Raw genomic sequence first — 27,368 nt, 5'->3', positions numbered from 1 at the left:
AATAAATTAGAAGCACAACGAACCATTTAGTCAGTATCACACTTACATGCCGTGCGAATAAATAAACTGTCAAATAAATAGTCTTAATAGTTAAAGTTAAATAACCTTACTGTAATGAATAAATATTAAATAGTATAATAAAAGTCAACTTCAAAGCTGTTTTAAGAACAAGATTATAAAACTTTGATACAAATATTTGTATAAATAGTGATACGATCTGAACAGCTATTCAAACAGATGTATGTTCAATCTGCAGGTGAAGGTTCAAATCCACCCCCAGCTTTCTGAGCACCATGGCAACATCCTTTTGTTCAAGTCTGTCTAAATCTGAACTGATTTTACAAAAACCCGTCACTCTCTATCATTCAGTTCATTCATTAAGCCCTTTCATTATTGACATTTATCTCTTCCCATGTCTTCCCTCGCTCCTCTGCATCTTGTCACTTTTAATATGCATGATTCCTATCTGAGGAACATGTGAAGAAATTTAGTGTGGAAGTGAGCACTGGAGTCCAGAAGGATACACAGGGTCTGGAAAGTCTCTCTGTCATCAAAGTGGTTCCCTGGAAAGAGATAAAGGCATTACTGACTTTCTATATCAGTCTAAATATGCTTCAGAGGTTCCTCTGTGGGGCTGTAAAGTGGCTGCGTTAAAAATAAATAATGTGGGAAGGGAACTACTGGTGTAAGGGATACAATTATATTAAATACACGTTCAGTATGCTGGTGAGTCTAGAAATGTCACTCTACGGCCTTTATTTAAAGCTACTGCCCGATCTTTTCAGTCCAGTCCATTCATTTCATAGCAGGGATTAATCCACACTTTCGGAGAGTAACAAGCGGGTCCCTCCAGATGTATTAGAAGCCATTAACACTGGTGGAGCAAAATTTAAAGGTTCACACAAGGATTTGCTGTAGGAGGGAAAAAAAGGAGGTGGAAACACATCCATCCCACCTGTAAATGTTTTCATAAAAATAAGGAAAAATAATAAGTTCCCTGTAAATGCCATCTGTCTGAGCTGTCACAAGTACACAGTCACACACACACTTTCAAAACAAGCTGCTCCACACTGCAGACAAAATCATTTTCTCATCTACACCTTAACCATGCTTACACACACCCTTACTGCAAATGTGTTTCCTCTTTTTATATGAATATATTAAGTTTCTTGTTGTACATTTGAACATTTTTAAATGAGCACATTAACTTCCCAGTCTATTTGAACACAACATGGGTGGTACAGGGTTCATGGATGCTTGTTACTGTAGTTTTCCCAGTGCTGCAGTTTTCTGCTGTTCCTTTATTCGATAAGGTTAAAATGACCACATCACATCATGGAAATGTTTTTAATTTTTTCTTGAGAGCTTAAAATAATAAGGCAACTGAACTTTAGGTCACCTCTCATCCAAAAGGCTTCTTCTGTACTAAAATCAAATGGTGAAGAGCCCCACAAAGTATTTAAAGTGAGGATTTTCCCCTTTTCAGGTGGTCCTGAGGGTTGTTGACCCACTATTGATCGTGTGAGTCGTCAAATGAGCCGAGGTGTGGAAGAAATGTGTGAATTATTACCATCACTGGGGGTTAAAAGTGAAACCAGTGTCAGACTTTGCCCAACTCCATCATGTGATCTACTGAGGTCACCTGAGGCAAGGTGTGAGTTGGGGTTGAGACGCCTGAGGATGGATCTTAAGGCTGCATTGTTGCTGGCTTATAGCTGGTGTCCTAAGCAACCACCTCTGTTCAATTACAGTCATTCACAGTGGACATGGCTTCCTTTACTCCTCTCCGAAACCATCTGTCTTCTGATGTTCAAAATGTAAACATTAGCATCTTCGAAAGTCTCCTTTGTCCTTTAAGTGTAGGTGTACTGCTGAGTCCTTTGTCCGGTTGAGGTGGCTATCCTATGTCTGTGGAGCGTGTTTGGGAGTTTCCTTGGAACAAACCAGTGGGGGTTTTTTAACTTGGACAATAAAAAGTCTTTTCACTGTAGTTGTGAACTGCCACTATATAAATAAAATAAATAGAAATGGAACCTCGCATGACCACAAGCCTTCACAGTGGGATGTCTTGGTCCACCTTTTATATACAGTCTATGGTTTTTGTCTACCCATTAAGGTTTCCTTCAATCCATCCATTTTCTTCTGCTTAACAGAAATGTGGTCATGGTGGCAGCAGGCTCAACAGGTCATCCTAAGCGGACATCCTTTTCCTCTGCAATGTTTAGCGATTCTTGCTGGAGAGCCAGAGACACTCTTATATAATGTCTCCAGCAGGTTCAGAGTCAACCCTTGGGCCTCTTCCTAGTGGAGTTTACCCAGAACACCTCCAACATTAAGAAACTGTATTACAACACGCTATAGAAACAAAAATTAGTTTGCATGCAAAATTACAAAAGGATCAGGTCGACAGCTGCAGCGATGCTGTCCGCCGTGCTGGACAGAGAGCTAAGCTACGCAACCTCACCTGCTACAGAAAACTCAAAGAATTCCCGGGTGACTTCTGAAAATGTGTTTTCCAGTTGCTGGATGAAGTAGAACTTTTCCGGGGGCGTATGGAAGACCTTGCAGATCTCCTGCACCAGCTTCACCGCCCAACTCATGTGATAGCCGTCCTTTTCACACACCTAATGTGAAGGCACAAGAAGAACACATTGAGTCAGTCTTGAATGATATAATGTTTCTGCTCTTCCTGTAATGATAAATCAAAATAAGCAAAAATGGTTAGGTAAGATATTTTCAGTGCTGGGAATAAAACATAAAATTCAATTGGGACACGTTAATAGGGACAACACTAATGAGCTCAAACACATATATATTAGAGTTGCTACTATTCCCCTATGGGGAAGATACAAAATAGCCAATCAATATTAGGACCATGGACAGAGCAAGTGATTCCTTTTGCTGTTTTTTTTTTAATAATACATATATATTTTCTGTTGCAGTACAAATAAGGTGAATTTGGAGACAATTTTTAATTAAATTACATAAGGGAAAAATGATCAGGGAGTGGAGATCACTAACTCAGCACCCCAAAGCAGAAAGGTCTTACATTTGAACCTCGGCTCTTGTTATTTTTTCACACGGGTTTCCTTCTAACGTGGCCTTTGCAACAATGGCAAGCTCGTCCAAAACTTGCTATACCTTCTGTCTTACACATGCTGGTTCTGGCTCAAGCAACTGCTCATTCTCAGTTACAAGGCAATAATTTTCTAATATACCAAATTTAACTATAAACGAAGTATAAATACCTGAGGATAAAAGCAGGAAATTATTTCTCTCACCAGTATGATGTAGACGATGATTCTTGAGATCTCAAGGAGTCGTCCATTGAGAGCCTTGCTGGCCAGAACAGTGTAGCAGAGATTGCTGCCACAAAGCACCAAAAGACGAGCTACATTCTCCACATGCCACGGATGAGGAATGACTGGAGACAGCAAGGAAACAAATAGCCAGCATCTACAATCACTTGAGGGAATCTATATGAGATTTTTCTACTTACAATCATTAAACTGAAATGTTTTACATGGATCTGAAAAACAGATCTTTTATTCATCTTATTGCTTGGGAATCTGTAACTCCCGGTGTGCATCTCTCTCTTATTCATCAAACGTACCAATGAGCTCCTCCATGATTGTGATCATCGAGTCAGTACTCCAGCCTTTGACTTGTAGGTTGCCAAAGAGCAAGAGGATAGCCTTGGCTAAGTGCCACAGAGCATTGTGAGGAAGCCCCCTCTCCACCAGATCCTGCCAGCTGAGTGTACCTGCATGAAGGAGTACACCTCAGTTATGTATCATTAAATACTGCACACTACTTTAACAAACAAAAATGACTATGTTAAATGTCAAAAATTGTATTACACCAGCATAACCTACTCAGGTCTCCTGTGCCACCTCACAACACTGAAAGTGGTTTTCTGGTTCTCTAATTTTTATGTTTGTTTAAAAAATAATTGCTGACACTTTCTCTGGAGCAATGAGCCCTTTTTTCAGGTTAAAACATGCCAGAATTTACAAAGCTGTACTGAAAATAACAGGATTTTTGTTATGATTTTAATATGTTTCCATAATGTCGATACTATCCAACTGCATTAATATTTCAGTAATACGTTATCTCACCCTCAGGCAGCAGAGGACCATAGAGGATGAACAGTAAGTGGGCCTGGCTGACCAAGGGCCAAGGCTTCAGGAGTTGCATCAGCCAGAAATGACACTCCGGCTGGTTCGGCCACGGGTCCAAAAGAACCTGACGGCAAAATAGCCGCAGCTGCAGCTCCTGATACCACTTCACACCTGGAAATGGACATACAAACTTATCCATAGCTCCCAAAGACTATCACAAAAGACACAGGTTCAGCAAGAGGCTGTAACTGAACATAGGAGCTTTAGCCATGGATTGTTCTCAGCATCATATTTCTGCTTTGTTCTCTGGATAACTCTGGAACACACACACCTGGTTTTGCAGTGATGACTGCTTCAGTTTTTTGCTGCAGGTTTGTGAGATCACAGAGGAAGTTGAATACTCTATGGCACTCCAGCTCATCCCAGCCTGCAATCAGAGTCTGTAAAAGAATCAATAAAATACCCCTCAATAGTTCTATTTCTTTTTTACAGATATTTTTTTAACACCAAGCTGAAAAACTAAAGACAAAAATTAATCATACCAAGCTAAAGATTTCCTAACCTAAAGTACTGTGTTTTTCTCTTACTGTTTATGCTATTATTACTACCTGAGCAAGACTGCCTGATTGTACAGTAACTCTAGGGTGAGATCTCTGTAACATTGTTATAGTCTTTGTTGCTAAAAAGTTTATCTTTCGCATGTTATCACATTTTGGGGCTCTGGTTGGTTATTTCCTTTTATTAGATTCAGGTTTCATAAACATGAGAGTCGTTACATGAGGGTCTTCACCTGGAGGAAGACTCCAAAGCTGGAGAAAGCAAAGCAGTCTGGTGCTACACATTTCTCCAACATGAAGCAGGGAATCTGAAACACATCAAGACAACAATAAGAGAGGCTTTTTTTCCACAGATATAAATTGGGATTGCAAATATAAAGTTAGTTTTTTTTTAACATAGTGCATAAACTTTTGTGCAATAGCAACATTTCATATATGTTTAATACATGTAGACAAATTAGGACCATCATGCTAAATTATATGTAATATTTTACTGCCTGACATCAAACATATAATTAGTATTAATCAACCTGTTAAAATGCCACCATGTTATGCTGCATAAAACAGCAATACAATCAAAGTTTAATTTTTTTTTTAACTTTTGCAACACATTACAAAAAACAGATGTATCGTTGCCTTCACTCAGGAAAATTAAAAATAAATGTAACTCATTTAAAAAGTTACAGTATTCTGTTATAGCCTGACATCTCACCTGCCCCTTTCTTACCTGTGAAAGCTTGCTAAAGATAAACTTTAACCTGTCCTTTGTGGGTAGCAACAGGGTACACCTCTTGAACAACACACCTAAGACATCAAACACGAGGTCACATTACCATTCGACGGTATGTTAAATAGTAGCTGAGCCTGTCAGAAATACCTGTGGTACCTTAAAAAGCAGCAAGATGAGCTATAAAAAACAAAACACTGAAATACCGAGGTCTCTGTAGTGTCCAGTGGTGGATTTCTGTTCAATGCGGCTGGAGTGGTGAAAGCTTTGGAGGATCATTTTATTCTTCCAGGCCACAGTGGAGATGTAGTCTGCAATATATCTAGTAATTTCCTTTGATACCATGCTGAACACACTGATCTCCAGCACTGAGAAAAACACAAACACATTTTCATCGATCAAAAATGCAATCCCAATTAAACTGTAACTGTAAAAGTTAAAACAACCCTTTTCTAAACAGATTACATCAGGACATTCCAGAATGGAGCTATTATTGCAGAAAGTGTTGTATAAGTAGTGCTTAAAATTACACATAAAGACACATAGTTACACATATATGTTGGTAAAAGCTTTTGTACCTCATATAAATTATACAAACAAAAGTTCTGAGCTGTACCCAAAAGCCCCTTACAAAATAACAGAGCTCCTATTATATATTAACTGGGGGACAGTGTTACAGGTACAAAATAATAGGTGAAACTCACCAGACAGTTTGTCTAGGATCATGTCAAACACCTCTGCAGGGATCCTGCTGAAGAAACTGGTGCAGCTAGTGGAGCACTGGCTGCGGGTCATGATGGTCCTAGAAGGTGTGGGCCCATTACGGTTCTTCTTGTAAGGCGTCTGTGTCCGTGAATACTTACTAACATCTCTCAATGGCTTCCCTCTGACCATTGTCATCGCTGGCTAAGTGACTGTCAAAAAGATAAGCAAATATGACTGGGAAACACTAGGCTAACACAAAGTCAGCTAACATAGGTAAAAGTAACTCATAAAAACTACATTTTCATCAACTTTGAGCCTCACAAGAGTCACAAATTCAGACACAGAGTTAACAGGGCTACAAGCTGACATTACAACATCTTACCTGTGCGTGAATAGCAAATCCTGGAAGTAAAGGTATTGGCAGCTAACCTAGCTGCTTTCTTTAATGACACATTAGCAGACAACGGCGCGAAACTGCCCCCTCTCTCTCTTTCCTTTCATCTGTGCGGTAGGAATGGGAAAATATTTATATCCTTAAGTTACAACACCTTTATATATATGTTACTAAATTAAGGCTAAAAAGAAAGCAAATGTCAGCACAGACTGTAAGTAAATCAAACGAAAAAAGAAAAAAATTATAAAATTCCTCACTGAAAAACAGTAGCAGATAGCTAGTTGTAGCTAATAGCTTGGTTAGCTGTTATCCCAGAAAGCCATAGAGACTTTTCCTCTATGGTATTATTAAATAATTAAATAAGGTATTATTAATGTTTAATAATAGTAAGATAGTTGTTAAATGATACAGTCAGTCCTTTTATATATATACATATATAGCTTTTAAATAGCCTATATTCAGTTCCAGATTTTATGTATGTTGTGTGGCATTGTTCCATTACCCTATTATCAAGCCAATAGACCCTGGGTGTCAAATATAAGGCCTGGGGACTCGAATTGGCAAAGTATTGTAGCAAAAAGTAATTTGTGATGTCTCTATGTGTTTTGTTTTGGGGGGGTAGTATGTTTACTTGGATTAGTAAATTGACTTATGAAGACTAAATATATACATATATATAATAAATACATTATCTCACTATATACTAGTGAGTTTTTCAAAATGCGTCCACGGTAAAAATGAAAATAAAAAAATGTTGATTTACATTTTCTGTGAATTAACAGAAACAGTTTGGGGTACCAGTACTGTTTCTGTAATTTTACACATTTCTTAAAATTTAAGCCCAACAAGTCAAGTCATGGTGACAAATTTCATTTTTTTCTCATATTAAGATATCTCAAGGATTACATTTGTAGATAAACCTCTTTGCACTGACAGAAGGGCGAGTTTCACTGGTCCATCACACTTAAGATCAAAGTGGGAGGTATGTGGGCCACAATGTAAAATAGGTTAATATCCCTGATATAGACCATATTCACAACAGACATTTTAAAATGTCAGGAAAGCAAAGTGGTTTTATGTTAGTTTAGGTGTGGTCCAGTGCTAATTAGAGTTATCATTTTTTGATGCTAATTAATTGTAATGCTTTGAGAAGCCACAGTGTTTGCAGTAAATACAGATGTGTCACCTGAAAGGCCCTGTATGACATCCACACCAATGCTTTTTTTTCCCATTATGGTTTGCTGATAGAATTTATTGACCTCACTTAACTCCCATTATTGGTCCAACCAACCTCAACTCCCGTATCAGCGGTCTAATCAGCCAAATGGCCAAAACACCTGTGTCTATGTGTGTGTTTTGTGCGTAAGCAGGAGCTTTTAGATATGTGACTTTGTAGGCTGTTTCGTCGTTAATCCACATAAAGTGTGTTGACAAAATATGTGTGGCACAGGCAAGACCTCTAAAGACTTAAACCAGTTTAAAAGAATGGCCTGTACTACACACATTACCCTCTAGCACTTTGTCCAACAAACCAACTGTGCTCAGCTGCTAATCACAGGATTATTCTGCTTAACTAAGATTATTAAGTGTTCCACATTCAAATGGCGTCTCCCACAGGCAGACCTTGGAGAGGATCATCTCTTCACTATAGAGCTGTCACAGAGAGTTGTATGAAGGGCCCAGGGGACAGACTGGGAAAATGCTCTTGTATACCAAGAGGATGTCACGCCAGGTTAAACTTGGGACACAGAATGAGGAAAAGCACGGAGAGAGAAGCTCAAACTTCGATGAATTCACCAGCATTTCCTGGATTGCCCTACAGTATGTACAAGTGGAGTTATTGTCCACTAGTTTCATTATTGTTCATGTTTTGTTTTCAGGTAACTTTAGTTTGAGTAGTTTCAATGGTGAGTTTGCTCTTTTCAGTTGAGGTTTTTTTTCTTTGTTTGTTTCAAACATTTTAGTTAAATCTTCATTACTTTCTATTATTAATTTTATATAGGCTGCAATACACAGATTTATATGAGCCAAAGCCTTCTCATGCTGGTAGTGTTGACTAAATCTAAATAAATTCGCTGTATGTTTTTTGTTTATTTGAGGTAGCTAAATTACATCCACGCATTGTTTTAATTTTAGTTAACTAAAATTACCTAATGTGCAAGTCATGTATTTAAAAAGAGTCTTAATTGGCTGCAGCTTTGTTTTGTCTCTTTAAATTGCTTATAATAGCAGTTAATAAACATTAAGCACTCCTCTACAAGTTTGTTGTTGGATTTAATTCTGTATTCATTTATTCTTGTTTTTATTATTATTATCAACAGATCTGTAGGTGCAGAACTGATTTACTGAGACAAAAGCAGCACAGCCAGCGAAGACAATGTCTGTTCTGTCTGCCTCAGCTTAGCAGCGCTGCCCTGCCTCCAGGTCCACATTTGACATTGGCCCTGTTTATCTGTCAGGAGCAAGAAGCCAGCAGCGGAACTGTCTCTCATGTCATTTCTGACATGATGCTGCCGACACTGACAGGGATAATGCCGATGATGATGATGATGATGAAGATGATATCTAAAACAGGCCAGTCACGCAGCTGACAGTCCTGCAACGCACAAACACAAACACACATCCACAGATTGTTTGTCCATTAAGACAAGAGCAGAAACAGAAGGAGCTGGTCAATGTGGAGTCAAAGGCCCTGTTTATCTGGAGGTTCTCCAAGTACATCTCTGCATCTCAGGACGAGTATACCATCTGGACACCTGTGATGATAGTCCTGTAGTCCCCTTATTGGTGAGTATTTAAATGTGGAAACTGTTAAGTAAATGTTAGAAGTACAGGTAAGGCTACGCAGCAGTCATGGAGTGTTTTATATTGTAAGTGTGGTTTGCAGAGTAGTCAAAAACTAAACTGGGCTAATTTCAGGACAAGCAAATTTGAAACAAGACACTTGTCACAGCTTTGCCTTTGTTCCCATTGCTTAATTGTTATGCCTTCAGCGTAGTCAATCATTAAATAAGGACAAGGAAGCTTGTGTGTATGTGATATTTTAAGAGGCTCCGGCAGTGCCAGGTCTAGCACTGAACAATAATCAGGCTTCATAAACAGCTTCTGTTCTCTGAGGAAGTCAAAACAATGGGTCTGTATAAGCACAGTTTGGTCTTTGGTGTGAAACCTAAAGTCAGTTTTATTCATGCCAGAGCAAAAAGGCACCCTTAATTAATAGTATTGTTTGTCTGTTTATTTACCACATTGTATTATTCAGAGACATGAAGTCTAGGGAACAAAAGTAAATGATTAAGCATGGATGTTTTTTACCTTTTCACACTTTTCAGGTAGGGGATCTGTAGTTGTAGCCGACAACTGAATGTTATGGTGTTTTTAGGGCTCAGCATGCATTTGCAAATGTAAAACTAAATGCCAAAGGATGTCAGGTCAGAAATTTTCATTGAAAAATAACATAATTTGGCCAATTATTACAACAGCAGTCACTGCTATCCTCTCTTGTCACAGTTTGGGGCCCAGCGGCTGGAGGCTCTGTCAGCAAGTCGTTCAGTCCTTCGCTTTCAAATACCCTGCAGAGCTGTGAAAAATTTCAAAGTTAGTGGCTTATAGCGGTGCTTCTCAGCTTGGGTGGTTTCTGTAAATGTTTAATTTCCTCTCTCTCTGCCTTCTTGAGGGGCGGCGAAGAGCTTAACAAATAGACTTCTGTGGTTTGCCCTCCAGAGGAGAGCGTTAAACAGGTGAAGCTGAACACCGCACTCATTAGTTACACATGCAGTCACCTGCCACTCACCAGAGACGGATGCCAGAATACTGAAAGTTTCCACAGCTATTTGTGCCCACACTCGGGAGAGACACTTGAGGAATGACTCAGACTCTGTGACTGGATGTGAGCTCAGTGGAATTACTGTACTGCTGGGAACTGCGGCGATAAGAGGAGTAATCCAGCCACATTTCAGCCTGCGGGACAGTCAGTAGTTTTGTTCTGAAAGTTTTCTTTTTAAGTGGCATGTATTTAAATTGGTTTATGTTTGCCGATTTTTATGAAACCTCTGAATCCAATGCAGTTGTCATCTTGTTTTAAGGGACATTGAAATGCTGCTGAGTTTTACTAGAGTTTATACATTTTTACTGACGGTAATTTTAAGCTTTGCCATTTCAGGATCTCTCTGAAAGGAGCCGATCATGGCCAGCATGGCGCTTCAGCTCCTTGGCTTCTTCTTAGGATTGCTGGGGTTTGCAGGAACTATAGTTGCAACCCTGCTCCCTCACTGGCGAAGCAGAGCTCATGTGGATGCTAACATTATCACAGCCACCGGGTACATGAAGGGCCTGTGGATGGAGTGTGTCTGGCGCAGCACTGGTATTTACCAGTGCGAGCTGTACAGATCTTTGCTGGCGTTGCCACCCGACCTGCAGGTACTACACGAACACCAACATGTAGAAAAATGAGAAGAGCAGAAATCTCAAAACACATATAGGGTGGTTTTTTTTATTTATTTATATATTTTTTCATAGTATGTTACCTGAAAACCTGCTGAAAACCTTATTAGTCGATCATTATGAAGTAAGCATCTTTTTAAAAATCCTTTTTTGGAATTCTGACATCTCATAAACAAAACCAGTTACTAACCTATCATATAATAATATAAAATCATTAACTTCAATTCATTTGATAGCAACCATGCATGTTAACATAACTCTGTAACTCCAATACACAGCTTAAATTAGCATGCTGCACAAAAACTTTATAGCTATATGGTTATTTTCCACCTTTACACCCAGTTAGGCGTTTACGTTCACAATGAACAATTTAAATATGAAGTTTTCAGTTGTCATTAATTATCAGTTTAAATGCTAATGAAAACAATACTTATAGCCCAACTCATTAGTACATATTCACTTTTAGAATAAAGGTTTAGGATGGGAAGGTAGGTGGAAGGTCAAGAAGCTTAGTTAATTCAGGACAGGTTCTTTTAAGGACTCTTGAATATTAAATATATGTTGCTTCAATCACTTTACACTCCTGGATTTTATTAATATAATAAGTACATTATACTACATATATATATGATATTAATATATTATTATATATTAATATCATTGAATATATTTTCTTATGTGAGTTTTTAGTCATATTGCTGTTATTATTAAACTCAGCATACTCACTATTCAGAAAAACCTACATAGTCTCAAATTAGTTTAATGTGTTGGATATTTATTAATAGGGACAGACAATAACTCTTAATATAGGCTAGAATAGGAGTGTTTGCACTTATTAAAAAGCAGTATATTAACTGACTGGTTCATTGCCCAGACCTGTTAAAGTAAGAATTCATTTATAGTCCAAAGTTTAATAGTTGTCTACTGTTTCCCTCTCCACATCAGGCTGCCCGGGCGCTCATGGTAATCTCCTGTCTCACCTCAGTCCTGGCATCTCTGGTCTCTGTAATTGGGATGAAATGTACCCGCTTCGCCCGGGGTTCGTTGATTAAATCTCCCCTGGTCCTGAGCGGTGGGATTTGTTTTCTTTGTGCTGGGCTTCTTTGCCTGGTCACCGTGTCCTGGACCACCAATGAGGTCATCAAGAATTTCTACAACCCATTAATTCACAGTGGAATGAAGTATGAGATCGGACTGGCTGTGTATCTCGGATACGCCTCGGCCTGTCTCAGTCTGGCCGGGGGAATGGTGCTGTGTTGGAGCAGCAGTGGAGACAGGTCACGGCAGAGTCCCCCCCATATGCAGAGGGGTCAGTCATCACATCTTCCCCCTGTCTTCAACAACTTACATCCGCCTGCTCCACCCTACAGGCCCCCCAAGGCCCTGAAAGGCAACCATGCTCCCTCGCTTTGCTCCGCTTCCAGCAGTGGCTATAGGCTCAATAACTATGTCTAAGACTAAGAGGAATACTGAAACAATAACTGTGAGACGACATGGACCCTTTTTTCAATATTTTTAATTTTTATGTCCTGCGTACCCATAAAAGGATATCAGCTGGAAAAGAGAAGGCCCCCATAATGCAAAAAAAAGAAAAGTCAGATTTGAACAGATATTTGACTCTGTCTTTCCTCTAACATAAACAACCAAGAGCCTTGGCTAGTCTTATGAAACTTTAACCCTGTAAGGCTTTTCCTATGCACCTGAAGGACCAGGAGGTGGCAGTGTTTTGCAGGAAATCATCACAGAAAAGACGATATAAATCATATTCCATGTTCTTTGCTGTGACTCTCATGTTATTGGATCATTTATCTGGCCTTCTTCCTAGATGGGATTTAACTCTTTCTGAAAGGCAGTTCCCTTTAAAGAAAAAGATTTTATGTCAGTACTCAGTGTTTTAAATCATTTTCATGACACTGAAAATAAAACCTGACACTATAAGTTGTCTAAATATGTGCACTAGTGTTAATAAATGATTAAATGCTATATTATTACTATTGTAAGCATTCTCTGATGAAAGGGACTGGAAAAGGCTGTTGCAAATTTATGATCACAAGTTACATTTTCACCTTAAACCCATGTTTGTAAAATAATAGATTGTTAGAAGTTTAACACCCAGAAAACCTTTTTTGTATGTGTTAAGTACCAGGCCTGCCTGTGAAGCTCTATTAAAATATAATTTCAATGTTTTTTTGCCAACTTATTCTCAGATTTCCGTAAATCTTGACCAAGCCACTGGATGGCGACAAAGGTCTTTTGAAAAGGCATCCCAAACCATTTTTGAAGAGCTGCTTGTATTTATTTAGTCTACCTTGTTTGGTGTACTGCATAGGACACCAGTTGCATCGCAAAATCTGAGCACTTTTTTTTGTCTGAATGGCTCTGACATATTGTGAGTCATTAGCCATATATGTGGAATTATTACCACCTTGCGGAGCTTTTCTGGCTGTCTGCCTACTGACATGTAACACTGTGGACATCTTTCTGAGGCTTATTAGTTGGAAAACCCTCCAATTAGAGCTGCCCTCTTTCTGGCAGGCTGTCAGACCAATGACTGTATAAAAGAGCCACACAGGCACTAAATGAGAGGACATGTCACGATTCAAGGAAGTGACTTATCTTATTTCAGCAATCAGACTAGTCGTTGTCATCATTTACATCAATTAGATAAATTACATTATGAATTAACGGGAAAAAATCTATTTAATGCCATAAAACTATAAGATTATTTACATTAAACCTTGTTGAACTGCTCCAGAAAAAGGGTTAAATTGTATATCTATAGGAATTATTTGCTTTGAAATCACAGGTTAAAACATGAGTACATTGAGTTGGGCCAAAGATTGGTTGCTGAGCCAAAATGTGTTTAAATGAGCAAAACAATATGGTAATTTTAGGATCCTGGGCCTGTGCAAGATATATAAAAACTCTGTTTTGAATTTATATCAGCTCAAACTTATATTATTTTGTTAAACAGGATAACTTTATTTCCTCCCTCATTAAAAAATTACAAATTTAAGGCACTTCTTACATCAGTGAAAGCCTTTTTTGATGTGTGTGCAATACAGGCTTTCCCTGCTGTACTGCTGCTTTCACGTGCACATGTTGAGCTCAGCTTTAACATCTTTTTTTTTTTTTTTAATTAAACATCTCAGAGAAGTACTTACCAAAGCAAATACTTTTTTTAAAGGGGGCGGTTTAAATATGATTTAAACCACATAGAAATACGAAATGTTAGTTCAGCACCATGGACAGCGGAACTGGGTTCCTTCATAGGAAATCTTTAACAGTCATAGATCCCGGTGCAGGAAGGCGATATAATAAAATACTGTAACTATGCTGCTTCCAAGTGTCTAAAAGTTTACTTCAACATCATGTTGATCAAACGCACGAACTTGCGAGTAGATTGATGTTTTTGGACGAAAAGGCGTCAGAGTTGAATGTGTAATGCGGACTTATAAAGTGGAAATTAATCCTATGTACGTGGCTCACATTCTCAGCATCACTGCCATACAACAAGCCTTTGCAGTAAAGGCGCCTTGCCTTAATCATCAGCGAGCGAGGACCTGCGCAAGATCATAAATCAGGCCTGAAATGTAACCTGGCAAAGTAAAGGTTTCATCTATTGCCAATATGATATTATGATATTGGAAAGCTTTTCCGCAGAGGTTGTGCGTCATGCCATTCTCTATTAGGTGCTATTTTCGTCCTGCCCTGGAAGACATTTATCCACCATCTACCCACCCTGACAGCACCCAATAAACCCACCACTCCCATTCATCTCCACCCCTCCACCCACCTCCAGCCTCTCCCCCTCCCTCGCTTGGTCCGTCTCCCTCTCTGGTGCCGACGAGCATTTGTGATTTAAAAAACAACATAGTTGAATGGTGTTTGGTCGTCCAGGAGGATTACAGACTGGCACCGCAATATATCACAAAGATAATTTGTCCCTTACACTTTTTTGAATCTACTTTTGGAGTCCCTGCTCTTGTGATCTATTTAGACCCGTTTTTCCAAAGCAAAGGTAAGAAAATTCTATTTTGTAATAATTTTACTAAAATGATATGTGGTTGCCGAATTTTACTGCATTAACAATTGATTTAAAGAGAGCTCAATAATTCAACACCGGCCTCTTGGCACCTTGGTGTCAGCGCAACGGGGAACCTCAGGTTTGAGTTTGAGCACGAACCTCATCAATGCAGCTGTTTTTATGAATCTGTTGGAAAACGGACCGGATTTTTTTCCCAATGCATCGCCATTACAAAGGAGTGCCCGACTTTTGCGCACAATAGAGTTACCAGAAACATGCAAATGTGGGTGCACATCTTTGGAAGCGTAAAGTTGTAAATGCGTTGTTTTTTTTACTTACTTAAGTCAAATGACCGAAAAGAATATCTGTAAATGAGGGCGCATAACGCGTGTAAAACACGTTCAGCTGTTGTGAAGAACTAACTAAAGTAACACTAATAATGTGCGCACTCTTGGACTGATACCACTGGATCGAGTTTGCATCGTTTCTGATTCCGATCTGTTGATTTAGTTACACAAGCTGGAGTCCCTGCTGGATACGGTAAGATTCATGGTCGCAGTATTTCCGAGCAGGAATTTGCAAATCGGTTATTTTATCTAAAATATAGTTTAACCTGAGGAGTTTAAACGAAATTAGCAAGTATATATAAATGTATTACTTGTCACACTTTCACGTGTACTAATTTAAACTTTGACATTTAGTTAAAAAATTATTATCATCATCATTATTATTATTATTATTATTATTGGGAAAAAATGATTAGTTGTTCAGGCTAATATAACTCCGGTTAACAAGGCGCATTAAAACTGTAACAGCTGAATATTTGCAGTAAGCGTGCATGTGCGCAGAAAACCTGAAAATGACATTTGAAATACTTTGTAATTTCTAACGGCGGTGGAAGCACTGGGCATCACTTGGACTTAGCCAGTATTACATCCGACAGACTGAGGATAAAATGCTTCTGTTTTGTTTCTTTTAAGAAATGTATTTGTCACACATTAGTGTTTTCAGGTTGATTAAATTGATAGCTTTTGAAATGATGTTCCATGTAGTTGCAGTTACAGTTTGTCTGCACTCCTTAAAATGTGTTTCTGCGGGTTGGGATTGTGTGTTTTTATTATTTCTGACAAAGCACAAATGTATCATTAAAAAGCTTTTTCTTTTGTTTTTTCAAAGTTTTCTCCATGAGTATCCAGTCCGCGCGCAGCAGCACTTGATCTCGGCGGGGAAGCGGAGAAAAGGAAGATGACCATTCACGTCGAGGGTCTCGTGGCTATCGTGCTCTTCTATGTCCTGATTCTGTTTGTGGGGATCTGGGCTGCGTGGAAGAATAAGAACTCTGGAGTTGGCGAAGGCATAGATCGGAGCGAGAGTATCATGGTTGGGGGAAGGGACATCGGCTTGTTCGTTGGTGGATTTACGATGACCGGTGAGTCTTTAAATCTATATTTCTTGGTGTCTGTTCGACGGCAGCCACGTGCGCATTTTGTCCAATTTTCATACCATACAAGGTCCAAAAGGAGAAAAAAAACAAAAACTTTCCATTGACTAGGGTCTTCCGCTCCGTCTTTTACGCACAGATTGCGCAGCGGGCAGAAGTAGAAATTTCCATCACAGTTTTCAACATTATACTCATGCAGTTCGGAAAAATTGAAATGCATATTTTCTTTTGATTTGTTAATTTACAAATAAGTTTTCTTCTTCTTTTTCAGCCACTTGGGTGGGAGGGGGCTACATTAATGGAACAGCAGAATATGTCTACCTCCCAGGTTTCGGCCTGGCCTGGGCACAGGCACCCTTTGGTTATGCTCTCAGCCTTGTAGTAGGTAGGAAACCTAGAAAAACTTGGATAAATATATCTGCTTATAGCTAGATTAAAAAGGAAAAGAGTTGCATCACCTAATGTAGTTAATGTAATGTAGTTTTAATGTAGTTAAAGTTCTTTTTGCCTAGAAATGAATATGCTTTCCTATTTTTAAGACAGAAATTCATTTACATTAAATTCATATTGATATGATATTTAGGTGTAGGAAGACTGATATTTGTGCCATTGGTCTGATATTAAAGTAAATGTAAATTTAAGCTGTGTTGCTGAAGCATATAGAATTTGGTCTATTCATTAAGGTTATTATACAGCATCAGCACACTTTACGTTAAGTTAGTAGTATTGTACAACTTTCTAAAATGCTTCTCTTGTGCTTTTTGTCTGCCTTACCTCAACATCTGACATCACTCAGGGGGCCTTTTCTTTGCCAAACCCATGCGATCACGTGGATATGTGACCATGCTGGATCCCTTCCAGCAGCTATATGGAAAAAGGATGGGTGGTCTGCTGTTCATCCCTGCACTCATGGGAGAAATCTTCTGGTCTGCAGCTATTTTGTCCGCTTTGGGTAGGCATCCCAATGGATGAGATCGTGAATCTCACCACTTTAAATCTAATCTATGCTTTACAATATACTGCATTGTATGCCCAAACTCATTGTGAGTGAAACATCAAGTTACCCAGATTTTAGTGAATATTTTTTTTTCTTCTTCACTCTGGTTATATTTCCATGCAGGTGCGACTCTCAGTGTGATAGTGGATATAAATATCAACATGTCTGTGGTGATCTCAGCACTGATAGCCATCTTCTACACACTTGTTGGAGGACTTTACTCTGTTGCATACACAGATGTGGTCCAGCTCTTCTGTATCTTTCTGGGTTTGGTGAGTTTCAGAGCTACTCAACCAGCAGCTCTAATGATTTTAGCCAATATTTAAACCAAATCTTCTAGCAGTTCAACAAGATTTTTAAGTCATAACTTTAAAATAGATATAAATTTATACACACAGAATCATATCAAAACATGAAATTGATAAAAGCACCTTTTGTATCAAGAACACAGGGTAAAGTAGAACTTGATTTCAACAGTTAGATTTTGAAATGCTATAAAAATATAATAATTCAATTTTTACATTTTTTATTGTATTATTGTTACATTATGATATTCTTCTTCTCCTTTCAGTGGATCAGTGTGCCTTTTGCTCTGTCCAATCCTGCCGTGTCAGACATCGGTGTTACAGCCAAGAAAACAATCTATCAATCTCCTTGGCTCGGGAAGATTGAGCCCGAAGACAATTGGCTCTGGGCGGACAACTTCTTTTTGCTTGTAAGCCATAACTTTTATCTGAAGTTTCACCAAGAGACAGTATATAACTCTAAAGTCAATTGCAGACACACTTTCACTGAAGTCAAAATAAGAGACCCATTCATGCACATAGCATTTAATGGTTTCTTAGTACTGAAATGGAGTTCTTCACTAGAAACAAAGAGATTCACAGTATTTTTTTAGACTGCTGATTGTAATGCATTGGTTTGGTGTTTCTGTTTCTAGATGTTGGGGGGGATTCCCTGGCAGGTCTATTTTCAACGGGTTCTTTCTGCTTCTTCAGCTACCTACGCCCAGGTCCTTTCATTCCTTGCTGCCTTCGGTTGCTTGGTCATGGCTGTCCCCTCTGTCCTCATAGGAGCTATAGGGGCTTCCACTGGTAATAATACACACAGAGACACAAACACAAATATGCACCCACAGGTTAAAATGGGGGTCCCATAATATTTTAATAAACTGAATTAGATGAGTTGCAGAAACAGTTTTTTTAAACAGTGTACCCAAGCGTAGTATATATAATCCTTTCTTTAAGTGGTAATGGAGCTAGCTGTCATTTGCAACCAGATTTACAAGGACAACAAAGACGGGTAGAAGTACGAATCACTATACAGTGCCACCACTGCTTCATATGCACACACGCTGTTATGTCTGGACTGCAGCTGTTAAATCAGACTTTTTAGGCAAACACACGCTAATCAGAGACTAATCCAAGACTGATGTGCACACGCACAGACATACACAGTGATTAAGCAGTAAATGAAACATCACAAGACAATCGAAACATCCAAGAACCTGATCCTTTATTCAAACGGGAAAGTGTGATCAAAGAGAGCACCCTGGCTTCATGGGGTTGTTTACACCCCAGCAGCCCTTTTCTTTTTTCAGATGTGTAAATGCAGATGTATACAGTGTCTGGAGGGTAAACAGCAGACGGATGCTGTCACGACGTGCAGAGGAGAGAGAGCCATCAGACCATGGCGATTTAGTGAATATTACATCTGAAGAGGAGCTAATTAATCTGGTCCATCTGAAGCCGTTCCACGTATAACTGGCACTAATCAACCACTGCCTATGAATATCTGGGGATGGGTAGAGAAAGACATAGACTGTGTACCTCTTGTGGAGGAGGAGGAGGGCAAAAAATAGTAGAAAGAAGGTTAGGGTAAAAGAGAGTGGTGTCAACTTGTGAGTGAAAAAAAAATATTTTGTGTCTAAAGGAAAGGTAGAAGGAGAAGAGAGAGGAAGATCACCTGTCCTGTATATATACAGTAAATGCTATGGTTAATTTGAGGATTTTTTTTCTTAAAAACTTTGATATAAACCATAGTCGTCTGAATGCTGGCTTAACGAAGATGAGGGTATCAGTACAGCTAGCGTGCATGCATACTTTTATATCTAATAAGTTAAGCATAGACTGTCAGAACTATTGGCTCCCTTATGATGTTAACCATTATCAGTGATTAATCGACAACAGTTAAATGCAATTAATCAACATAATGTCCATAATTACTTAATACTGACTCATATGCTTCCACGGATCATTAACAAACCAGTATATTACCCTCGTCTATGTTGAACTGGGGTCTAGTTTTCAGTCAGTATCCAGTTTAATTCGTACTATTATTACTGTGGCTTTGTTTATTGTGTTTTGACCAACAGCAGATTGAATCTGTGCAGCTATTAAGGCACCTAGACACATTAAGGCCTTTTGTTTCTCAGCTTTAAAGCATGCGTATCCACTGAGAGCATTAACCTTTTTTTTTGTCTGAAAAGCTAAGGGATCAAAAATTGTAATAAAGAAATCCGTACACTTAAATTTCTGCAGGGTGGCCAGAAAAGAAATGCTATTAATCTTAAAATGTGAATGTGTGCCAGGTACAGTTTGTTCAGCTTTAGTTATGTTGTGTTACTGCCTCATGCAAGGCACTTTCTTTCTGTTTTTTTGTTCAAACCAATAATTAAGACAAATGCTGATGACTGTTTTTCTAATTTAATACATAGATAATCTTGACAGTTGAGTGCAAAGATTGACTGGTTGGCTGATTGTTTCATAAGAGCTGTAATAATAAACTGTGACATTTGCATTGTTTACAATGATCAATTTTTAACTGTTTCTCATGTCCTGATTCAGACTGGAACCAAACTACATATGGTTCCCTCCCTCCAAAGGATAAGGATGAGTCAGACATGATCCTTCCTATAGTGCTTCAGCACCTCTGCCCACCATACATCTCCTTCTTTGGTCTGGGGGCTGTGTCAGCTGCAGTCATGTCATCAGCAGACTCATCCATACTCTCAGCCAGCTCCATGTTTGCCAGGAACATTTATCAGCTCGCGTTTCGGCAGTCGGTAAGAGCAATATTCCTAGCACACACGTACGTCTGCACAATTTCAGCAAGTGGTTCCAAACATCAGTCAGCCTATCGATAAATCAACGTTATTTTCATACGAAAAAAACAACAAAACAAGAGCCTACAGCAGAAATTATATGTGCACTTTATCGAATTTGTTTAATACCCAAAACCACACACAAAACCTCAAGATGGAAATCTTTGTAAGTTGTTTGTGTTATAATTATTTGTTAGATAATGTTAGATGGTTAGATAATCTGCTAAATTGGTCCCACTGAGATTTCCTGCTATTCATTCCCATCACATTTGTAACAGACATTAATTTTCAGAATTGTGAAGATTACTGTGCATGCTAATACTGTGCAAAAGTCTTAAGCCAACCTGCTTTTCTTTATACTTTGGTAGGAAAAAATATATTCAGGCATCCTGTTATTGTACTAACAGTGTATTTGGGAGCATTGTCATTTTAAAAAATGAAAAATGAAACAATTGCTAATCGGATGCTTGCCAATTTTCCGAAGATCCCCCACACCACTGGTTGAAATGCAAACCCAAACCTCTGTTGTGTTGTAAAAGTGGCTGCAGACACATATTTATACCTCTCTTCTGGTTTCATTTGAACATAATAATTATGATTGGAGAGAAAAAATAAATAAAATTTGGATTAATCACTCGATAAGACCTGTTGCCGTTGATTTTAAGACCAAATAGTGCCCTACAGTGTTGTTTTGTTGTACCACTGAGCTCACCTTTTCTCATCATCCAGTTTCCCTGAATAATAAGAGTATGGAGAATTAAATGAGTGAATAATTTCAAACAGAACCTACATCTCCAAGCGCTTTCGTATCTAAGTGCAACCTCACACGGACACTACTTTAGCTGTAGGCTCTAATCTTTTATCTGAACTGACTTTCATTTAAGTTAACACCCTGTTCCCCTCCAGTTGTTATGTGTCTGTCTTTACTCTTTTATCCCTTTCATCTTCCTTACAGGCCTCAGATCGGGAGATTGTTTGGGTGATGCGCCTCACCATCTTTGTGTTCGGAGCTCTGGCCACTGCCATGGCATTGTTAACAGGATCAGTATACGGCCTGTGGTACCTGAGCTCTGATCTGGTCTATGTCATCATATTCCCCCAACTTCTCAGTGTGCTGTTCGTTAAGGGCACCAACACCTATGGTTCTGTGGCTGGTTATATCTTTGGTCTTCTGCTGCGCATTGGTGGGGGGGAGCCCTACCTCAAACTACCTCCATTCATCTATTACCCTGGCTGGGTGACCCAGGAGAAGGTCCATCACCTCACTGGAGATGTAGAGCACTTTGTCCAGCAGAGGTTCCCCTTCAAGTCTGTGTCCATGGTGGCATCCTTCTTGGCCAATGTGTTTTTTTCTTACCTGACAAAGTATCTATTTGAAAGTGGTATGCTGTCACATAAGTACGACTTCCTGGATGCTGTTGTTTCCAAGCACAGCAAGGAGATAATGGACAAGGCTACACTGGTAAGCAACCATGATAACATAATTCTTTCAGAGATGGCTCCTGTCAGGCAGGTCTTGGGTGCCTCACTTGCTGGGACCTTTACCAACACGGAGGTCCTCAGTGATGATGGGGCATCTAGTCCAGAGGCTTTTCACAATGAAGATTAGACATTTAAGGCACAAAGTAAACTAGAACCAAGGAATGTAAAGAAGAAGGAACAGTCAAAAGAGGCATCAATATTCTTCAGGAAAATTACTACTGCCACACTGGGAGCCAAATCAACAGAGCATCTGCTGTGGCTTTCAAGTGACTCCAAGTTTCTGACGGCAATATGGTGCCTCCTTCTTTTTTGAGATTCCTTGCCTAGAAACAGCAAACAGACTCAATCACCTGTGCGAATCATGCCACACTCATTCTTGTGTTTTCTTATCATGACTCTGTGAAACTTTAACCGTTTTCATTTAAGTGCTGCTATAGTGATCGGAGGAACTTTGGATGGATGTACAGTGGGCCTTTATGAGCAAGTCTACAAGGATTTGTTGTGGATCATGAAAATAGTGCAATATCTAACCAAGAAACTGTGTCCACATCTACAAGTCATTATACAAAGCATAATATACGTAAGTTCGTTTACATGCACCTGACAACTAAGCTTTTATCATACTTTGAGTTTCATGTAGAACAACTTTATTGATAGAGCAATAATATTTTTAGGATCCACATTGTACAGCTAGATAGATTTTACTGAATTTGATTTTTACCATGTCTTGTTTAAACCTGAAGACCAGTAGATGTTTGCAAGTTTTATGTTCTGTTTTCAGCTCGATTTAATCTTCTTGCTGAAGTCCATAATTATATGACCAAACCGTGACTTTACCAAATAGAAGATACTGGCTAAATCAGCAAAATCCCAAACAACGTTCCATAAAAACATTTTTTTCATTCACTGCCAACAGTTAGCAAGCTAACTACCATCTTTGTTGTATTGACAAGATTTCACTAAACAAAAGAGATCAATGAGTAAGAGCATAAGAAGAATTCATTTGGGGGGGGGCAAAATACAGGGCAAAATTATCGTTCATTTGAATGCAATGGGTGGTGTTGTGGTTAACATGCTCGCCTTACACCCGAAAGATCGCCAGTTCATAACTGAGAGGAGACACAAAGCCAGCCTCAGGAGGTCACAAGCTAGTGTACTCCCACTATTTTGACCCAAGTCCCTACCTGGATAAATGGCAGGGTTGTGTCAGGAAGGGCGTCCACTGTAAAAATCTGTGCCAAATAAAATATGTGGATACATCCTCTGTGGTGGAACTAAGGGAGCCACCGAGAGTACCTATCCATCAGATTAATGAAACTTCTGCTCAGCTCTGTTTTAATCTTTGCTATTCTTGTCAGTACTGACGAGTCCCTAAAGTTACAACTTTAGGGACTTTATTGTAACTTTAACCCAATCTCTTTAATGTGAGCTGACGAGACGGTGATAGTGAAATCAGAAAACCAAAACAGTGAGGAAAACGACAACAATAGTCTGGAGCACAAAAGAGTGGTTCTGAGCTCGGTGATGTAGTCATTTGATCCAGTATTTATTCTAAAATAAAGTTTGATGGTCAGAGGGAGACATAAATAATGATCATAAGCTTCCTGCTACTGACACTAAAGTTCTGCACTGAACCTAAATTGTGTACTGCTGAATCATCATGAATCAGAGTAATTAGACAGGAGCTCTGACTTTTATTACACTCCACCCCGTGACCTTTCTTTCCCCTTGTACTTTCCAGGCAGCCATTGTCTTCCCTTCATTTCAGTGCATTATGAAAATCAATTTGCTATCGTTGTTTTTGTCGAACATACAATGGGAATACATCTTTAAACTACCATTCATTTACAACTGCAATGCTACGTAATGGTAACACTGACACCAGTAAAAGCACATGATGTTCATTTTGCAAACAGATTTTATAAATGACTGGAACCTAATAGCAGCCTGGAAATAAATCTCAATACAAGACGCGACAGTGAACTTTGAAAGTAATCAAGAACACTTCAGTGATTTTTATTTTTAACATGAACTCACAGAAGCCATTTTGAAATATATATATATGTGTGTGTGTGTGCACCTATGATGGTTTGTTTTCTCATCCTAAAGCTGTATTGACTGGCCAGCCACAGCAGGTTACTGGGGACAGGAAATGATTGTTCCTCCCAGGACGGTGTTAGTAGCACCAGTCATCATCGATCCGGCCCCAAGTCGATCAGCCCTCAGGACATTTGATTAATGCTGCACAGAGGTTCAAAAATGATGGTTTGTAAGGAGTGTGTTACAGTGCGATGTTAGCGGTGATGAAAGTTGAAGTGTTACTTGATTGAGCACCCTCATACATTGTTCAGTACAAGTCCTTACATTGTCACGGGCCTGGCAGTTTTAAACAACCGGACACACTGCTGCTCTGTGTGGAAAAAAGAACAAAAGAAACAAAAAAATCTGTCAAGCTTTTTGGCATTGTTATGTGTTACTGTTGTCCAGTTGACTTCACTGTGTTTATCTCCTCTTAGCATCGTTGTGGTTCGTTGGTGTCTTTTTGAATCTTATGGACTTGCCTTAATTCAAACGTCAGTGGTAAAAAATGAGTGGTTTAGGAACATGTTGAAAAGGTGACATGTATGAAATATTTTTCCATTGAAGGATAAGGCTGATAATATTCTAGATGTTCTTGTCAAAGTTCAGCAAACCATACCTGGTTTAGATTTTTCCCTCAAGATCACCTTCTCAGATAGCTTCTTGTGCTGCTGCTATTTCTGCATTGCTTTCTGATAGTCCTGCTATGACCACTTGCTCTGTGAGATTTTATCACAGACCTTAAAATTGTGCACAAACCTCAACATCTGCTTCAAACTGATCGAGGTTTGTAGGTTCAAACCATGAAGGAGCAACATCAGCTCATGAGTAGAACCGGAAGGGTAAGACTACCATTGTGAAGTCCTACTGCTCTATCTGAAAAAACATGACCTCAAACGATGTGAGCACTTGCCCAAAATATAAATGGAGTTGAAGCTTTATTGTGTTGACACACTGGAGGAGATCAGGCATGCCTGGCAGAGGTATAAGTGAATGTGACTGAATAGCAGATGTGCTGGAAGCTGTCTGGACTTGCACCAGTAGGCGATCTTGAACAGGCGATAGGTCCTGTTTCAATCTGGAAAGTTTAAGGATTTTAATTGGCTGTTTCCCAAATTTTTTCAACCTTTTACATTATCTCTATTGATCCCAGAAGTATGGTGTTTTGTTTTGGGGTTTTTTTGAAAAGGTGAAGCAGTTTCTAAACACAGTTGGGCACTGTGGGAAAAAAAATGCTACTTACTTTAAATGTGTATTTCTTGGGGACTGTTTTCACCCGCTGATGAGAAAAATTTGCTGATTTACTGAATAGCAACTTCTTTATGTTTTTTTTCACCTCTATGCTACAGAGGTATACACTGAGTAGGAAAGCTAAGGTTTTGGCTTCAGTGGCAAAACTTGTTACAATCATATTATTGATGATTTTTGTCTTTTTAGGCGATTAGGTCACAATGTAAAAGATCTAGAATAACACCAGCCTTCATCCTTTAAGATGGCAGAATGGCCTTGAAGTTAGTCTATAGAGAGCAAAGGGGACTTGAGCCCCCATGTGCAGCCATATCAGCTGAGGTACAGTAGGACCTACTAGATCCTGATCTGACCTGAACCAGTTTTGGGATCGATGATAAATCAGCTTCAGCTTCAAACAGGGCGGTCTGGTCTGATGCTATGCAAAGTGTCAGGCAATCTCATTGGACTTAAATGTGAATGTAAATGTTCTCCTCAACAAATGAGTGTGCTGTTTCCTGGGTTCATCCACAAACCCGAGCGCACACGCAGAAAAGAATCAACGTCAGCTGGTGGACTGACACGTTTTTGGCTCTATGTCGTAAATAACAATGACGCTGTATTTTTGTGTGATAAATGTATATACTAAAAAAAAAGAAAAAAGCATAGGAACAAATTAGTTTACCTTTAAATGCAGCACTGAAAATGATGTTTGTTGACAGTGAAATTACAGCTATTTATTTATTTATTCATGCAGTGTCTATAAGAGTATAGTTGTAATCGTGAGGTCACTTGAATAAATTATATTCATTTAGCAAAGTACTGAGTTGGTCTTCTTTCATCTACGCGTACGCACATGTTTGTTCTATAATGTATTAAATCTAGAAATTAGACGGTAAAGTGTGCGTGTGTGTGTGTGTGTGTGTGTGTGTGTGTGTGTGTGTGTGTGTGTGCGCGCGCGTGCGCGCAGAACGGCGTTACGGTAAGAAAGTGAATGATAGTTATGGCTTACAGTATGCCTCCAAGTAATAAATGTGAGTTGATTGTGTGTGTGTGTGTGTGTGTGTGTGTGTGTGTGTGTGTGTTGTCTACTAGAGGTTTTAATCTACAGGCTGCCACCCACGTGGAATCATCAATCAAAATGCTCACCTCCGAATCTTATGACTGCCAAAACTGTCAAGGCTGTCAATCAGTCTAACACACACACACACACACACACACACACACACACACACACACACACACACACACATAATACACAGCATGACCCCTGGCTGGTGGAAGACATCTTCAAATTGCGTTGTTTCCTCCTCACAGTATTACGTTCAGTAAAAGGTGAGTCATGTCCAATACTGCACCAGGTTTATTATAGATTATAGCCACTAGTCATGGCTTTAGTATGTGAATGTGGGGTTTTGTGTGTCAGACCTTGGGATTGTTAGCCATATAGATCATAGCTGGGATTTTAGACAAAATTATGTTACTTTTTAGTTCAACTTTGTAGCACTTGAAGAAAATCATTTAAAACCACACAATAGATCACACAAGATATTACAAGACCGTGTTTGAGAGAAAAAACACAAGGACTTTTGTGGTAAATAGAAACCAAAAATATATCTCAAGATATTTCCCTGTGTGTCACAAAAAGTTCAAATGTGCACAAATGAAGCTGTGTGTTTTGTTTAACAGGTGCGTCACACAGCTCAGTTATGAAGCATCTAAAGAAACACACAGACACATAAACACAAACACACATATATATACTGAAAAGATTAAAGTGTTACATTTGCCAATCTTTATCATAATAAATGAAAACAATGGGAATACAATATTTGCTGAGCACATAAGTCTAATAAAGAATACAGTTGTACTCACTGTTAGCTTTGAGGTATAAATTTAGCTACAAAAATATGATTTGTCTTTACCACAGAGAAGTGAAATAGTTCACAACAGCAGAAAGTAACTTTTGCCTCTTTGGCATGGATTCAATACATCACTACTGGAGCTGCTAAGCAGGTGGAAATGAGGAGGACCTCAGAGAGGATTCATGGATGTATAGCAGAAGGAG

At 39.0% G+C, this 27,368-nt stretch overlaps 3 protein-coding genes across 6 annotated transcripts; 2 read left to right on the top strand and 1 right to left on the bottom strand.

Moving 5' to 3' along the window:
* Positions 1-23: 23 nt before the first annotated feature.
* Positions 24-6,611, bottom strand: LOC100691805 (F-box only protein 47). Its single transcript, XM_013271456.3, has 11 exons — positions 6,493-6,611; positions 6,110-6,319; positions 5,612-5,773; positions 5,406-5,482; positions 4,912-4,986; positions 4,453-4,561; positions 4,119-4,292; positions 3,614-3,763; positions 3,282-3,424; positions 2,465-2,624; positions 24-563 (listed from the first exon to the last, which is right to left on the bottom strand). The coding sequence occupies exons 2-11, from the start codon at positions 6,303-6,305 to the stop codon at positions 463-465; spliced, it is 1,347 nt and encodes a 448-aa protein (XP_013126910.1). The 5' UTR covers positions 6,306-6,319; positions 6,493-6,611; the 3' UTR covers positions 24-462.
* Positions 6,543-13,130, top strand: LOC100698849 (claudin-14). Of its 4 annotated transcripts, none has more exons than XM_025904069.1 (6): positions 6,543-6,618; positions 8,122-8,325; positions 8,826-9,291; positions 10,178-10,471; positions 10,664-10,920; positions 11,890-13,130. In XM_025904069.1, the coding sequence occupies exons 5-6, from the start codon at positions 10,687-10,689 to the stop codon at positions 12,397-12,399; spliced, it is 744 nt and encodes a 247-aa protein (XP_025759854.1). In that variant the 5' UTR covers positions 6,543-6,618; positions 8,122-8,325; positions 8,826-9,291; positions 10,178-10,471; positions 10,664-10,686; the 3' UTR covers positions 12,400-13,130. The 4 variants fall into 4 exon arrangements, with proteins under 4 accessions (XP_025759854.1, XP_013126911.1, XP_019208957.1 ...); XM_013271457.3 differs by having other exon boundaries at positions 6,609-6,715; XM_019353412.2 differs by lacking the exon at positions 10,178-10,471 and having other exon boundaries at positions 6,609-6,715.
* A 1,640-nt stretch (positions 13,131-14,770) lies between these two features.
* Positions 14,771-26,114, top strand: LOC100692075 (high-affinity choline transporter 1). Its single transcript, XM_003445368.5, has 9 exons — positions 14,771-14,965; positions 16,148-16,400; positions 16,684-16,797; positions 17,209-17,364; positions 17,533-17,681; positions 17,981-18,124; positions 18,350-18,503; positions 20,256-20,473; positions 21,468-26,114. Exons 2-9 carry the CDS (start codon positions 16,217-16,219, stop codon positions 22,119-22,121), a joined length of 1,773 nt encoding a protein of 590 aa, XP_003445416.1. The 5' UTR covers positions 14,771-14,965; positions 16,148-16,216; the 3' UTR covers positions 22,122-26,114.
* Positions 26,115-27,368: the final 1,254 nt, after the last annotated feature.

The sequence above is a fragment of the Oreochromis niloticus genome, linkage group LG16, assembly GCF_001858045.2.
Source record: "Oreochromis niloticus isolate F11D_XX linkage group LG16, O_niloticus_UMD_NMBU, whole genome shotgun sequence".
In the NCBI taxonomy this organism is placed as follows: Eukaryota; Metazoa; Chordata; class Actinopteri; order Cichliformes; family Cichlidae; genus Oreochromis; species Oreochromis niloticus.
The sequence above is the reverse complement of the archived record's forward strand: the minus strand, read 5'-3'. Positions and strand labels throughout refer to the sequence as shown.